This window comes from Patella vulgata, chromosome 1, assembly GCF_932274485.2.
Source record: "Patella vulgata chromosome 1, xgPatVulg1.2, whole genome shotgun sequence".
Lineage (NCBI taxonomy): Eukaryota > Metazoa > Mollusca > Gastropoda > Patellidae > Patella > Patella vulgata.
In genome coordinates, this window is record NC_065879.2 from 15847169 (window position 1) to 15864195 (window position 17027).

The 17027-nt window shown below is 39.1% G+C and overlaps 1 protein-coding gene across 1 annotated transcript; it reads left to right on the forward strand.

Moving 5' to 3' along the window:
• Positions 1 to 8554: 8554 nt before the first annotated feature.
• Positions 8555 to 16711, forward strand: LOC126821937 (uncharacterized). The gene is made up of 10 exons (XM_056098275.1): positions 8555 to 8648; positions 9323 to 9415; positions 9939 to 10092; positions 10523 to 10559; positions 11246 to 11404; positions 11952 to 12007; positions 13391 to 13528; positions 15887 to 16058; positions 16464 to 16568; positions 16703 to 16711. The coding sequence occupies exons 1-10, from the start codon at positions 8624 to 8626 to the stop codon at positions 16709 to 16711; spliced, it is 948 nt and encodes a 315-aa protein (XP_055954250.1). The 5' UTR covers positions 8555 to 8623.
• Positions 16712 to 17027: the final 316 nt, after the last annotated feature.

Consider the following 17027-nt stretch of genomic DNA (forward strand, 5'->3'; position numbering starts at 1 on the left):
AACAATCGGCCGGTCAACATTGCGATCCACGGTAGATTATCAGTAGATGATGTGAAAACCCACGTTGTCGTTAACACGTGGACATGTACGTCATGGAATGCGACAAAGAGTAGGCGACAATACTGCTATCCCAGCAATAACTCCCTCATGGCCACTACACGATGTATGCCCGTCTTCATTATCCCAGTTATAATGCGTTAAACAAAACTTTATTTTTATTCTAGCTGGTGATCGAGAGTAAAATGTTATGATGTCAACAAATTTTTCAGCCCTCTTTGTCTATATTTTATATCGTAATATCACCCACCTCAAGATTAAATAAACAAAAAAATAACATTTTTCTAAAAAATAAAACATAGCTTCGTGAAACTTTAGAACTTGTTTATCGCGCGGGAGAAGGATGTAATTTATACTCACAAAAACATAGACAACCGTCATTGCACAATAATCTGTTATCTGATTCAGGTTTTTTGTTTGTTTTATTCTCTGTATAGTCTTAGTACAAACTCTAGTTCAATAGGTAAATGAAATGAAATGGGGTTTAACGTCCTACTGTTCTGCCCCAACTGGGCTAATGAAGTCATACAGTGTGCTATGATGGAAATTTCGCCCGGGCAGCGGCACTATGGCCTACTCTCATATGGAATTCCATCTGCCCAGGGAATCTTTTACGTGAATGTTAATATATACACGGTACCTCAGTTATTTGTTCCCTCCGATCCACTAGACAGCTTTTCTTGTATGGCCATCCGTCCTACACTATTGACAAGGGAAACCACGTCGGAATAAACACCCGACCTCCAGGCTAGCAAGCCAGCGTCTTACCCACTTAGCTCCCAAGTTCAAAAGCAATGAAATGCTGTTTAACATCCTACTTTTCGTTACCAGCCTAGTGTATAAGAATTGTTATACGGACGCACAAGGCAAGTCATTAAATTAATTTTGTTCTAAGTAAAAGACCTTGTGGAATGTAGTACCACACAAGTAGATAAGGGGGTCCGAAAAGAATTTTTTGATACAACATCTTGTGGAACACTTGTGGTAAGAAACACCACTGAATAAAATCTTGTAGCATATACTTTCCACACATCTTACCAGATGATATGATAATATGGGTCGCAAAAGAGCAGGACGTTAAACCACGTTTCACTTAAAAGGAACAGAGGTATACACCCCGTGGTGTTACTGGTGGGATTAGATCTAGCAATTAGTTAATTCATAACTGTGGGGGCGCCATTGTACAGGCAATAGTATCCGCTATAGCACTGTTAGTCCCACAATCTCGGACGTTTTGTGTTGCCAAGACTTTGAACTCAATTCATTTCCTAGATCTACTCTGGTGGGGGTGGGTGGCCGAATGGTTAGCACGTGCGCGCTGTATCATAAAGTCTACCATTGAGTCAACTGGAGTGGTTTCGAATCCCCGGTTGTACGTGCCAAGGAATAGGGTCGACTGTCTAACCTCGTGGGTTTTCTCCGGGTCCTCCGGTTTCCTCCTACTGCTAAAGACCCCTATGCGCAATCGAATTATTGAAATAAAATTAAACCATGTCAGTCCCGAAATGACCTAGTTTGTGTCGAGTGGACGTTAAACCCGATTTCTCTCTCTCTCTCTCTCTACTCTAGTTGTGTTCGTAACCTGCTACGAGACATGCGTGATATTTCGTGCAAAGTTGGCTAGTTGTGTGGACTACCCTAAAATAAAGCCAAACAACCCAAGATATATGTTAGACAACTGCACAACACAAATGTTGTTTGTGGGAAATTGATTAGCTGCACTGCAAACAAAATGAATACCATGGTTTTAACCAGATTATTCTTCAAAAACATTCTACCAAACCCCAAATTACATCAGAAGCACGCGTTATTCTATGGGGGTGATAGGAAATGAAATGAAATGGGGTAGTAAATAGCACAGCCGACAGCGAGCTAGTTAGATATGTGACCTAACCATACCACCCCGCCTTCGTGTAGAATGCTTGTGTTCTTTATCCATGTATTCCAAGCTGTAATGTAACAAAGGCTGAATCGTGCAAGGTAAATTTACCTGTAAGAAACAGTAACCATCCGTATAAGTAACAGCCTACAGTAACCATCCGTAGAAGTAACAGCTCAAGAAATGGAAATGAGAGAAAAAAATAAGGATTAAACGTCCACATGACAAAAAAGGGTCATTTGGGGACTATGATGCGATTCAATTATTTTTCAATAATTTCCCTTGCGCATATAAAACTTTAGCATTGAAATGAAACCGGAGGATACTCCTTATCACGTACTGAGACGCAATGACAGACCCTATGATCTGAAGCGCGCGTGTTAAATCATTCGGCCATCTATCCCCTTAACGAAGTATTATGTATGAATTAGATACATTATTCTGAGCGATTAACCACCTCATAGGAATGGAAACTACATCACCAAACCTGACCAGCGTACGAATCACAAAGCCGGACAACAGCCGATGAAATTACATCTAAGCATATGCTTGAGATTGTGGTAGTAGACGGAGTGAAATAGTGTTTAATGGTGTACGGGGGTTTTCCAGCCTGGTGCAGGTCGGGGACCTGGCGTCTTGTCAGACAGGTGGGCGAACTTCGAGATCACGTGTACACATTGGCTTGCTCTAAAAGAACTTTGTCAGTTGTCCGAAATGCCGCTTTTTGGACTAAATGTCCCTCATAGTAAACTTATTGTCTATTAATAATCATAGTCTCTGTCTCGTTAACAGTGCTTCACACTAAAATTGAAAGTGTGTCAATTGTGGATTACAGTGAAAGTAGAGACATCATAACTTACTACAAAAAAAAAACAGGACGTAGAAAGTTCATCGAACAAAGCAAAAATGGATGATCTGCGTCTTAAGGATAACCCATAAAATCCCCAAAAGTTACACAATATACAGGCAAACATTTCTTAAAATTATTATTATGAAAATTCAACTTAAAGGGTAAATAGAGTTCATATAATCCAGCTGAAAATATCACCTTCTTTCATTACAATATTGTAAATAATATTTTCATTACACGCAGGAACAAAAAAGTTAAATTTAAAAAGCTTCATGTTCAGTGTCGTATCTTATTCAAGCGTAAAACACACGAAGTCACGAAGTCACGAAGTAAAAAAAAGAAATCCAATGAATAAATTAAATTGCCACATACTTTTAAACATAGAGATCCGGGTATATCGGTACAAATTCATTCATAGATTTAATCCTTATCATTCTATTAATATAAATAATAAAGCACTTGAAGTATATGGTATACGCTCATGTGTATAGCTAATTGCGCATCGTGTCGAAAACATCTGTAGCCAAAATGTTTTGGTTTTTTTTTCATTTCTGTACATTTCCGTGTGTCGCCCTTGTCCGACCATTAAGCTACACAGGCTACAGTTTTTGTAAGGAATATAATTTTAAATTCGGTGTGAATCGTTTGGATAATGAGGGGATTAACCGTTTTGATATTCGTCGTTTTAGGATTATCCCTCATTTTCCAAAAACCTTGTTCGCAAAAGAGGCTATAAACATAATTTTTAAATTTGGCGTGAAGCAATAATGTCACGGGGAATGAACCCTATCGATTTTTAGAGTTCTGCTACCTTACGTTCTCGAGTTACGAAAACACGATAGTTGCTAAGTTTCTTTTTAAAAAGTTATCAAAGGCGGCCGATAATGTAAAAGGGATGGGGTTATTTACTTGTAGAGGTGTGAGTTCGGTGGTGGCAGCAGCTTTTGATTTGGTTTCACGAACGAATTAACCAACTTAAACCAATTTTTTTGTATCACAAAGTGTACACATGTGGTCTTTATTATGTATTTTTTAAAATCTAATTTCTTGAAGTATCTAGCTTTGCTCTGCCTTTTTAGTTATATATTTTTCAAAATAATTTTACAAAATTTGGCCCAATGAATTGAATTACCAGATAATTAAACTTTTCTAGCAAAGTTATGTCGGTTTGGTATTATTAGGTTACCACTGCTGTGCGACACTTTACGATAGAATTGTCCCTATTGGGTCCACGATCTGGTACGTGCAGATACGTTCGGATACGTTTCAATACGATCAACACGATTGCTACGACTGACCTCAATATATCCTATGTATAAGACCTGATAGGATCATCACAATTACTCCACGATTAAAACCACGATTTCAATCGTAACACCTAGCATAAGTGGTTTAGAAGCTGAGATATTGGTAGATATAGGTTTTTACATGGCGGAAATCTTGAAGATCCAAGATGGCCGCCATAATATATTTGGAGGAAGTGGCGCCTTTTCTGGATGATAAAACAGTATTTCTTGATCCTGTATATTTAAGCATCAAGATTCCGATCTAATATCGATGTTATAATGTATATGGAGGAAGTCTAGTGCCTATCTAAAATAAAAAAGCTGGGGGGTGTAAGTAGCAGTGTTTGAAAAATACGGCGCCTTTGTCAGGGAGATTCAGTTTAATCTTTCAATTCTGAATGTAACAACATCTGCCAACGACCATAAAACGTGAAAATGTTGTTTTCAAGTACTTGTAAACCTGGTGTATACAAACACTGTTTATTAAAAGCTTGCGTCAATATCAGTAGCGGATTATAGCGGAGTCCCGAAAACCAAATTAAAATCGGCTGTGTGAAGTTTAATTAGCTGGATTTTTGTTTTTCGTTACTATTCGATAATACCGAATAACAAGCTACTCGTTGTTCTATATTCAGATTTCAAAATAAAAAAACAATTTCAGTGATAAATATTGAACAACTAAGAAACACATTTTGTTAAATCAAATAATAAATAACAACATCATGTATGCAGATATCTGAGCAGTGGATTCACATGCCTCCAACTTACATAATATATGATTTAATCAGTTTTCTAAAAGGAACTAAAGATATCATACATGAGGATGGCTGTACAGTTAATTCACATTAAAACTGCACTTTCTTGTTTTATACGCCCACTTATCGTCGTCGGTCCTGTCCGTCTGTCTCGACGTCCGTGTTTGTGGACACTGTACAGGTCACAATTTTTATTCGATTTTGACGAAACTTAAAATATAGGTCTATCTCCTAACGATCTCGGTTCCTTTCGATATTGACATATATCGGACCATAACTTCATGGATTATGGCCCCTGATTGTACGAAAAGTCACGTTTTTAGTTTTTGGACACTCCAGCGGTGACAATTTTCATCCGATTTAAAAAAAGAAAAACACTTTGAATATACCACCGTTACACCCTAATGTTGACGGGGTTCGAATTTCCCGAAAATCGGACTAAAATTGCCGGACATAATGGCCGCCCCTCGTACGCAAATAGTGTAGATATATGATGGATCAAGGACAAAATGGCCGCCCCTCGTACGGACATATTGTAAATATATGACATATCAAGGTTGTGACCCTCTAGAGGCCACAATTTCTATCCGATTTTGATGAAACTTGAAATACATATTTATTACCCGACGATCTTGGTGACTTTCAATATTCGCACATAGCGAACAATATGGTCCTTGACTGTACGAAAAATCGCGTTCTTAGCTTGTCTCTCTAGAGGTCACAATTTTTATCCGATTTAAAAAAAAAAGTTTGTATATATCACCGTTACACCCTAATGATGGCTGAGTTTAAAATTCGTGAAAATCGGACCACAACTGCCGGACAAAATAGCTACCGCTCGTACGCACATAGTGTATATATGGTATATCAAGGTTGTGAACACTCTAGAGGCCACAATTTTGATCTAAATTATTTTGATGAATCTTGAAATACATGTTTATAACCCAAAGATTTTGGTTCCTTTTGATATCCGCGCATGAGATCGTAATTTCCTGAATTATGGCTCTTGATTTACAAAAAATCGCGTTTTTAGCTTGTGGTCTAGAGGTCACAATTTTTATCCTATATTGCAACCCCTCTCCCCACCCCAAAAAAAACCAAACAAACAAAAAAAAAACTTCATGGATTATGGCCCCTGATTGTACGAAAAATCACGTTTTAGCTTGTGGACACTTTAGCGGTCACAATGTTCATCGATTTAAAACCCGTTTGAATATTTCACCGTTACACCCTAATGACGGCTGAGTTCGAATTTTGTGAAAATCGGACCAAAACTGCCGGACAAAATGGCCGCCCCTCGTAGGCAAATACTGTAAATATATATCAAGGTTGTGGGCCCTCTATTAGTCACAATATGGATCCGATTTTGATGAAACTTGTAATATATCTTTATAATCCAAAGATCTTGGTTCCTGTCGATATTCGCACATATCGGGTCGTAACTTTCTGAATTATGGCCCTTGATTGTACGAAAAATCGCTTTTTGTTTAGCTTGTTCTCTATTCACCTATTGCATAACGCGGGCGTATCCTGCCTGGCAGTCGCGATTATCCAGGTATACCATCTATCACGACTAAAACATCGCTGAATTTCATTTTTATGGTAGTCTACGAGTATCGTTTTTGAATTGATGAAATGAATTTGAGAACGGTGGATAGTGCACTGAAGTAATTATATACTTTTTACATCCGAATTGCTGTATTTTAAAACTTGCTGTGGACATATTCAAAGAATATACCGAAAGTCACAAAATCTTGTTTGAAGGTAAATATTGAATAAAGATTTTAAAATACTTTGAGTAGATATTTTTTAACGTTTTTGGTCTCGAAATGTCGTTTATAACCGCTTCTAGGTCATTGCGGGACCAATATATAATTCAATGTCATTTCAATAATTCGTTTGTGCGCAGGGATCTTTAGCTGTCGGGGAAAACCCCTCCAATAAGTAAATCCGACCCTGGTTGTATACACTATATACTCTGGTACCTTCCATTGCTGGGTTGGCGGGTGGGGTGGATGTCATTTCAATAGTTCGTTTGTGCGTAGGGGCACACTGATCCGCAGTGAATATTCGCTTGGCCGCTACAATCACTGATAAGGATGACATCGATGCGACTCAATGACTACAAAATATTAACTTTTTTCTTTCGACAAATTAAATTCTGAAACATTTTTTTTTTTAGTATTAGAAAAATAAGTAAAGGTGTTTGACGTATATCTTGATAAAAAATATTCCATATTTAGCGTAAATAGGTACAGAAAATAGTACGCGGAGGCGTAAAATGGGTAAAACGATATAATTCTGCCCGTACCAGTTCATATTACTACGTTCGATGTAAACAACGCACGTGTGACCATCAATTTGACGTTTTTTTCTGTTTGTTTACTCTGAATTCTTTCAGAAGTACATTTTTTACCGTCTAATCTGATTGACCTGCTCGTGTTTGTTTTAAAACAACAAAAACATGCCACAGAAGTAATCTTTTTTGGCGTTATCGACGCCATCTTGCTTTGTTGGTAAACATTGTGATGTGACGTCACCCTTAGAACTATAGCGGTCTGACCTTTTAAAGGTCAGTCATCTTGGACAGACATAAAAGACGGATGTCGCATTAGGTCTGTAGAACAGATTGGCGTAGGGGGTGTTTAGCTGTCGAGGGGAGGGGGCCTCCAATAAGTAAATCCGGCCCTGGTGATATACACTATATACTATAGTACCTTCACCTGCTGGGTTGTGGGTGGGGGTGGATGCCATTTTAATAGCTCGTTTGTTCGTAGGGGGGAAACCCCTCCAATAAGTAAATCCGACACTGGTTATATACACTATATACTCTGGTACCTTTACCTGCTGGGTGTGGGTTCGGTGGATGGCCGAATGGTTAGCGCGTGCGCGCTTTATCATAAGGACTGTCATTGAGTCAACTTGCCTGGTTTCGATTTCCCGGTTGTGCGTGACAAGGATTGGGTTTTCTCTGGGTCCTCCGGTTTTCTCCCACTGCTAAAGACCCCTACGTGCAAGCGAATTATGGAAACACAAAAATGGCCTAGGTTGTGTCGAGTGGACGTTAAGCCCCATTTCTCCCTCTCTCTTCACCTGCTGACGAATCAAAACGATTTGGGGATATCGCGTGATACCTTGACCTGCTGAGGAATCGAAAGATATAAATAAGGTTATAGAAGTTCATCGAGAGATAAGATGACCTAGATATAACACGTGCAGCCCATTCACATGACAGATTCGACAAGAACAATGCTACTGTTCCTGTTATTGCTCCCAAATCTCCTGGTTGCCCAGAATCTTTTTAAGAACCCTGGGTTTGAGAGCTTGGATGATTGGGATTGCAGCGGATGTAATGGGTCTCTGTCCACTGACAGTCATGGCGGTTCTTACAGTTACAAAGTTACAACCAGGTAAGTTACAAAGGCGGATAATCCGTCACTAAACGTCATTTCAAATATTTATGAATATATATAAATTATATTTCTAATGATAAATCGGCTAGCCGACACATCCCGTTCTTCGGTACTTTATAATCACATTGCTAAACCGGTACCAAACATATGCCGTGGTATAGATCTTAGTTACAATTCGACTCTAGCATTTTTCACGACGCGAAAAGATTTAGTCTCTCTCTCTGTTTTATATTGTGATTTGATAAACATTTGTTTTTAGGAAAAGGAACTGGGCAGGAATTGCTCAAGTAATCACTGTGCAGCCTGGTCAAAGTTATTATTTTAAAGTCTATGTGAAATTGTTGAACACTGCGAATGGTAGACAGTACCACCACGCCCAACCGATGATTGACATCATAGACACTAGCGGTATGTAAGACATTTTTCTGGATGTGCAGTGGTAAGTGAAAATCCAACATCTAGACATAGCTAGGTAGTAAGTCATAACCAGTATGCCAGATATCAAATCGCCAAAGGTGGATGCGATAAGTCAAAATCACCACAAGTGCTCATTAGATACAGACATGTTTAGTCCAAAATCAAGTGGTTACTCAAAAATCATCATATACAGACTACAAAATCGTCACATATAGAAGTGAAGTGGTTAGTCCAGAATCCTCTTATACACAAGTGGTTAGTAAGAAATAGTCATATACACAAGGGTTTAGTCAAATATCATCACATACACAAGGGGTTAGTCGAATATCATCATATAGCAAGGGTTTAGTCAAATATCATCATATACACAAGGGGTAAGTCGAATATCATCATATAGCAAGGAGTTAGTCAAATACCATCATATACACAAGAGGTTAGTCAAAAATCATCATATACACAAGGGGTTAGTCGAAAATCATCGTATACACAAGGGGCTGGTCAAAATTCAGCATTGGAGGATTTAAAACTAAATATTTATGATTTGTTTCCTACCATACTCATATCTAAATGTTTCCTGTCGAAACACCGTAATAGTGTTCCATAATCAATTATCCATTTATAAGCCAGGAGTGGGTTGGTTAGTAAACTCAGCTTTTTATTTTCAGGAAACCATATGTACGATATCATTGGTAAATCAGATTATACCTACCCAGGTCAATGGTATGCTTTAGGCGGTGATTACAATATACCAACTAATGGTAAGTATGTGACAGTAGTACGTTTTAGGTGGTAATATATATGTGGTGATTATTTTCTAATACATTTTGGCTTCCTGTTCTAAACCATTTTTTGATTTCCACGAATTTGGTTATTCTGTTTTGTTCCATTAAACTGTCTTGACCTAATAGGTCTTGGGTAAAGTAATATTCGAGGGGAGCTGATTTCTACATTTAATCGTTATATACGCGGATGATTGGCATTATTAACTATTGATGGGCAATTAAGGTCAGTTGAGCCCTACGTATTTTATCTTCTGAAATCGAAAAAAAGGTTAGACCATAGTACCGGTGTCAGGGCAAAATTTCCCTTATAGAGTACTGCATGGCGTACGCTTCGTCTTATTAGCCGGATTGGTGCAGAAAGTAAAACGTTAACCTGGGCCTACACGTAAAGAACATTTCTCGTACGGCACAGTGTCTGGTTTATGTCGCGTCTCTGGGTTAATGCAGAACAGTAAGACGTTTATAAATCCAATTTCAGCCCATTTCATTTATTTTTCAGCTACCAGCGTTCGATTTTATGTTCAGATACCACAAGAGGGTGTGGACTACCTGGCGGATGACGCTGAATTAACTCTTATTCCGTCCATATCTGCATTCAGTACCGATGTTGATAAACAAATAGATAAACTAAGAAAGGCTGATTTATCCATAAGGTAAACTATGCCTCATCAACGTAGCCTTATTGTAACAATATTGTGTTCCTAAGCTGCCAAGAGTTCGTTTACGCCAACGGGAACACGGGACCTCGATTTTGCCTTCCAGCCGAACGATCCGCCACTTTTACGCATTATGCCATCTGCCCTGCACAACTGACAAGGGAATACCAGACTGGAAACTGGGATCGAAACCAGAACGCCTGGTTGGTGGGCCAGTGCTTTAACTACTGAGCTATATTTGATGAAGTATGTTTGGCTTGGTCCACGAACACTATCCGTGAATGGCAGATGTCTGGGTTAATCCTAATCTTGATCATAAGCCTTTCGTCATTGATCTTTCTCGAAATTCGACATGGATTAAGATCAATACACTATTGAAATGCTAAGGGGGTGATATTTTAACATTTACTTTTTTATTTAATTTTAGCTTAGAAGGATCAAATCCGAGTAATCTTGAAATCGAGGTAAGAAGGAAAAATGTCAGCAAATAAAATCGGCCCCCGTGGTTTATTATGCAGCAAATTCCATTTGCCTGGAGAGGTGTATTATGTTCATGCAGTGTGGTTTAGACCATGTTGTGACACATTATAACATTGTGACGTTCTGATATTGTTGTGAGGACCGTCATGATCTCACCCGCCCCTCCATTGTGATATTTTGCGAACTAGACCCAATTTTGACAGTTTGAACTACACCCCAATGATTAGATTCCCCCACCACCACCATCAGTTGATGTGATGTGTTATTGGTTTTGTTATGTAGATGATGAACCATTTGTTGATCACTAATATATATATAATAATTAATACTAATCGTCAGGATGGGAAAGGGTCTGGATCGTCGAATAATCATAAGGCCTGTCATTGAGTCGAGTGACGTCCCTTCGGTCCCAGGGTTGCAATGCGCAAGGCAATTATTGAAATACTGTTGCACTGTGATTTAATTCCGATAGCTAATTAATACACCCCAGACTATTGATGTAAGGGCCGGGTTGATATTGAAGTAACATTAATCCCCATTAACCACATGCTTTGAATTTCAGGTGCACATCGTAAGCCTAATTCCTCGGTTGTTAGTCGAAATAAAAAGTGCGGGCTCCACCCTTGGGATTTTGATTTCGAACATGTATTACCTTTTTGATATGTTTTAGGTTCAACAAACTAGAAGTAAATTTGGTTGGGGATCGGCTGTTAATGTACACTACCTCAGTAATTCAAAGTATGCAAATTACAGAAAGTTTTACTACGATCTATTTGAATGGGGAGTTCTGGAAAACGCTCTAAAATGGCAGTATTTAGAAAAAACACAGGTATTGACACCTCCCTTTATAAACAGCACCGAAAGTTAGCTAAATACTTAAACACTATTTGGTTGGGTTTATTTGAGAAGAATTCTAATCTGAGCAAAAATGGTCATTTAGGGACTAACATAGGTTATCTTATTTCTTTGACCACCCGTGCGTTGCTAAAGTGGAAAATTGTTTCCAAAAAGCGGCATATACTATGAGGGAAATTTTGCCTGGACAGTGGAACTAGGACCTACTTTTATTTCAAATTCAAATTGTCAAGGGATCCTTTACGTGCACCACATACAAAGGAGAAACCATGCCGGATAATCCAGAGGAACGTCGTCGACCAATTCCGGAAGTGAACCCGACACCTATTGGTCTGTGAGTCAGCATCTTACCCACTGAGTCACTGCCCCCCCACCACCACTATACTAACCCATGGTTTGAATCTTGGCGAGGATCAATATCTCTTCTCCGCTCAAGACCACGGTAAAAATTAGTGTTGGTCTTAAAATTGCTAGCATAACGTCAAGAGTTGTAACGAACACACTATTTATTTTATTTCTAGGGAAGCTTTAAACCAGATGCTGCTTTAGGGGCTGTAAATGACTTACTTTCAAACGGGTAATGTATATGAAACATGTTCATTGTAATTAAATCAAATAGTGTTTTTGGTATCGAAATTTCATACGATTATCTGATAATGTTCAAACTCCATACATGCAAGAGTAGTGGGATCAGACTGCCCCAAATCGTGATGGGACGGTTGATTAGGAGCACGCCACGACGAATTGCTGTATGTCTGAGGATTGGTGTAGCAATTACTATTTATTAAGACAAAAATCAAAAACGTCCATTTTCACTTTTGACGGTGTATCTCTTTGCGAGTGAAATGGGGCCGTCAGATAAGCCGCCCATATGAACTGTTTATGTTCATGTGTAGGCAATTGGCCTGTTATGAACATACACTGGTTATCTCTAATAAAAACAGCTGTACATTTCAGCAGTTTTGTATTGTTTCTGAATATCCCCAACCTTTTTTGAAGAATGTATATATATACAAGCTACTTTATATCCGCTTGTGCTATATATACTCGATTTAAAAACCGACTGGAAAAGGTCCTTTTGTCCTACTAATTGAAAGCTTTTTGGTAGTCATGTTATTTGTAGTTTTGGGTTTTTTTTCTTTATGTGGTGGGGCCGGATCGAGGGGGGTGGGGATAAATTATGTTGTTATATGGATTTAAAAAGAAGCTTTTGGGTTAGTAGATCGACTTAATGGTTTCCACCCTTGGTCTAGTGCTCTGTCCTTACCGTAACAAAGTACCTAGGAACTTCAAGTGCAAACTATCACTACATTTTGTTATAGAGGGGTTTGGTGGTCGAATGGTTAACGCTTGCGCGTTGCATCATACGTCCTGTCATTGAGTCAAATGGCGTGGTTTCGATTCCTTGCCTGTACGGAGTAGGGTCGCCTGTCCCACTTTAATCCACCTGTAATATTTTGGATCAGGCACTGGTTCCCGTGCGCTACACATTTTCTTCTTGGGTGGGAAGCAACGTCGTTTCAGGAAAGATATTCGCATGAAACTTGACATTCATGTTTCTTTGCCAGTTCAATTTTAAATATGACGTCACCATTCCTGGACCAAATATTTCTATCTTTATCTATAGGGCTATACTATATACCGGACAACTACCGGAAAACACTGGAAAAACTCGAAATACCGGAAAACACACGAAATACCGGAAACACCCTAAATAGGTAACTCGGAGCCTGGTCCTCTGGAAACACCGGAAAAACCTAACCGTAACCCTAACGCCCCGCAAACAGAGGACCTGGCTATTTAGTGTGTTTTCCGGTATTTAGTGGTTTCCGGTGTTTTCCGGTATTCAGTATAACATGGTGTTTTCCGGTAGTTTTCCGGTGTTTTTCGGTTGTTTTCCGGTGTTTTCCGGTATATAGTATTGTCGATATGTATATATGTTTTGTTTTCTCATCACTAGTATTAAGGTCAGAGGTCACAATATATTTTGGGATGCCGGAAAATACGTTCCAGTTTGGCAGAAGAGTCTATCACCTGTCGGTATAAAGCAATCATTAGAACAACACATCAAAGATATGACAAGTACATTCCGTGGCAAGTAAGTAATAATAATAAATAATAATGTGAGTTTTTATTGAGCGCTCATTCTACTACGTAAAGTAATTATGCTCATGGCGCATATTTGGCTCTCCACTATCAAACTGAGTCTATCTTAATACTTTAATCATAGGCTGTTAGAAATAGGTGTGTCTTTAACTTAAAACATTCTAGACTTTTTGAGTTCCTAATGTTGTATGGTAACGAGTTCCACAATTGAGGCGCACAGTGAGCAAAACATCGGTGTCCAAAGGATTTAAGTCTGAAAGTTGAAACTGCAAGTTTTTGTTCATTTTGAGATCTTAAAGATCTGGATGGCGCATAAGGAGAGATGGTTGATGATGGGTAGATAAGCGCAGCTCCTCGTAGACATTTAAATGTAATACACATTAACTTGAACTGTATCCTGCTCTCGACGGGTAGCCAATGCAGGTCTTTTAAGTGTGGAGTGATATGACAGTTTCTTGTGCTAAGAGACACAATTCTGGCAGCTGTATTTTGCACTAGTTGTAATTTAGAAATAAGGCTCTTATTTATTCCGAAAAGTAAGCTATTGCAATAATCTAGCCTTGAAAGTATTAAAGAGCGGACTAATGCGTGGGAAGATTCTCTCGATATCAAGTGGCGTATTTGACGTATAGATCGTAAGTGGAAATAGCAAATTCTGAATAGCTGGTTAACCTGATTTTCCATACTTAATTCCGAATCCAAATACACAGCATGACTTCTGTTTTATCGGTGTTAAGCTTTAACATATTGTCAGTCATCCAAGATTTAATGTCAATACAACAGTTTGTTGTTCTTTGAACGGATTCCATATGATCACGAGCTTTAAACTTGTCGATTATCTGTGTATCGTCCGCATAACAATGGTATTGGAGATTGTGATGATTTAAAATATGTGCTACACTCACAGAGTAAAGGGTAAACAGCACTGGTCCCAGGACCGAACCTTGGGGAACACCATTCGTGAGTGTTATGGGATCAGAATTGGTATTTAAGACCTGCACAAATTGTGAACGACCAGTGAGATATGTGACAAACCACGAGAGAGCTGTATTTTCAATACCGAATTCTATGTTCAATTTACGGAGAAGTACAGTTGGGTCGATAGTGTAAATGCTGATAATAGGCCGAGGAGTACAAGAGAGCAACAGTTACCCTCATCTATAGCTGATCTGATCACATGTAGAAGAGCAGTCTCAGTGAAATGATTTTCTTTATAGGCAGACTGAACATCGTCCAGTAGTGCGTTGTGGAATAGATGAAATGAAATGAAATGAAATGGGATTTAACGTCCTACTGTTTTGCTCCGAACTGGGCTAATGAAGACGGGCATACGCCATACAGTGTGCTATGAGGGAAATTTTGCCCGGACGGCGACACTACGCTACGGCCTACTCTTATATCGAATTCCAACTGTCAAGGGATCTTTTACGTGCACGCCAATGTGTACACGGTACCTCGGTTTTTCGTCCCATCCGAACGACTAGACAGCTTTCCGTGTCAGCCCTTCCGTCCTGCATCACTGACAAGGGGGGAACCACGCCGGAAAATCTGGATGAACTTTCTCGGCCAATGCAGGGATCGAACACCCGACCTCCAGGCTAGCGAGCCAGCGTCTTAGCCACATAGACACCGTGATTCCCTGTGGAATAGATGCTCTTTTCATCTTCTGTTAACTGCCTTTTCAAGAATTTTAGACACAAATGACAAATTTGAAACGGGTCGATAGTTTTTAAAAATTTCAGTGTCTACTATTGGTTTTTAAGTAATGGCTTTACTATCGCTGTTTTAAATACTTCCGGAAAAGATCCTTAAAGTACCAGGCGCGTGTCCAGGGGGGGGGGGGGGGTGGAATGGATCCGGGCCGTACACTGCTTTCACAAATCATTTCGTCTCATACATTGATTGGAATAACATGAACAAACAAACGTGCGAAGCATTGAAGCCGTTTTGACCTCGCTCCACGCTAGCCATATACATATATGCATGGGAAGAAATATTGTTTAAGGGCTTCTTATTTTGTACAATTATCGAGTAATCCTCTAGATTTCATTCCACTTACGCCATGCAGTGTGCTATGAGATAATCTTTGCCCGGATAGCGGCGCTACGGTCTACACTTATATAGAATTCCAACTGTCAACGTTTACATGGGGCCTCAGTTTTTCGTCTCATCCCAACGCTGGAAACTCTCGGGGAACTTTCTTCACCAAAACCGGGATCGAACCGCGGATGTGTTTTTTAGTGAGTCAGCGTCTTACTTACTTAGCCCCTGTGGATCTGTTCTGTGGCAAGTAAGTACATTATCGTTAAAGAACAAAATATGTTTTTAGAACACATGATACCACTTCCAGGTTTCAGCAATGGGATGTCAACAATGAAAATGTTCATCTGAAATTTTACGAAGGAAGACTGAATGATCCGAATATAACAGCGTGGATGATTCGAGAAGTTCATCGGATGGATCCGATCACAGAATGTTATCTTAATGATTATGGTGTTGTTGCTAATAAATATGAAACCATGGTTAGTATATTTTAGGGATGTGTTTATGGACTTCCTTAGTAATTCTTATAAGGACCGGGGTAGCTCAGTGAGTATAAGGCCCTTCCTCGCTGAAGAGAATATCTCGGGTTCGCTCCCGGTGTTGGCTGAGAATATTCCTCGGATTTTTTAGTATGGTTTGCTGTTATCAGTAGTGAAGGAGGAAGGGCTTGACAATGTTATTTCCCACCCCCAACCCCTGTTGTTGGTCTAGCCTGTCAAACACGACTGACTCCTCCCTCAGGCAATGTGGAAACAAACCTTAAGCCCCACAAACGAACGAACCTATATGTTATCATTTGCTTGAAAAATGTGAGCTATATAAACCAGTAATTGTTATTTTTATGTCAGTTTATTTAAATTAATTGTCTCTCTTTTTGTTACTAGGCGTATGTGAATCAAGCAGTACACTTGAAGGAATCAGGTGTACCTGTTGTTGGTATGGGGATACAAAGTCATCTACACAACCTTGTTGATGTGTCTATTATAAAGGTAAATACACATTATAGTGTTTTACTTTTGTGTAATTTGTACAACACTCAATAAATAAACTAATATCTTAAATTGATGATGTGGAACTAATAGTGAATAAAATGTTGTTTTTTTATAAACAATATTTTATTCAGGTTGTCTGAATGGCATCGGGGAACACGCTTCCCTATGTCAATCACCCATGATGTTGCATTACAATAATCTCATTCTACTATCACAACTGAAAGCCCCGCTCATTTACAAACTATTGGGCGGTAAATCTGTGTTTCTTACATTAGGGGCCGTATTTACGAGAACTTAAACTAGAATATTTTAAGGATGCAACCCTGTATATGGCTAAGAACTATACTCTCCATACAAATTTGAGCTCCTGACCAATGCAAAAGCAGCACCCTTAACTTATTTCTTGAATACGGTCTGGGTGGCTGTGTTACGTATAGGATATTAACCTATCCGAGG

What these genes read in the sequence shown, in the direction of transcription:
- LOC126821937 (XM_056098275.1), top strand. Translation starts at nt 8,624, where the DNA reads ATGATTGACATCATAGACACTAGCG. An exon ending in AAGGCTGATTTATCCATAAG is followed by an intron (nt 10,093 to 10,522) that starts GTAAACTATGCC and finishes ATTTAATTTTAG; the next exon opens with CTTAGAAGGATCAAATCCGA. An exon ending in CTAATAAATATGAAACCATG is followed by an intron (nt 16,059 to 16,463) that starts GTTAGTATATTT and finishes TTTTGTTACTAG; the next exon opens with GCGTATGTGAATCAAGCAGT.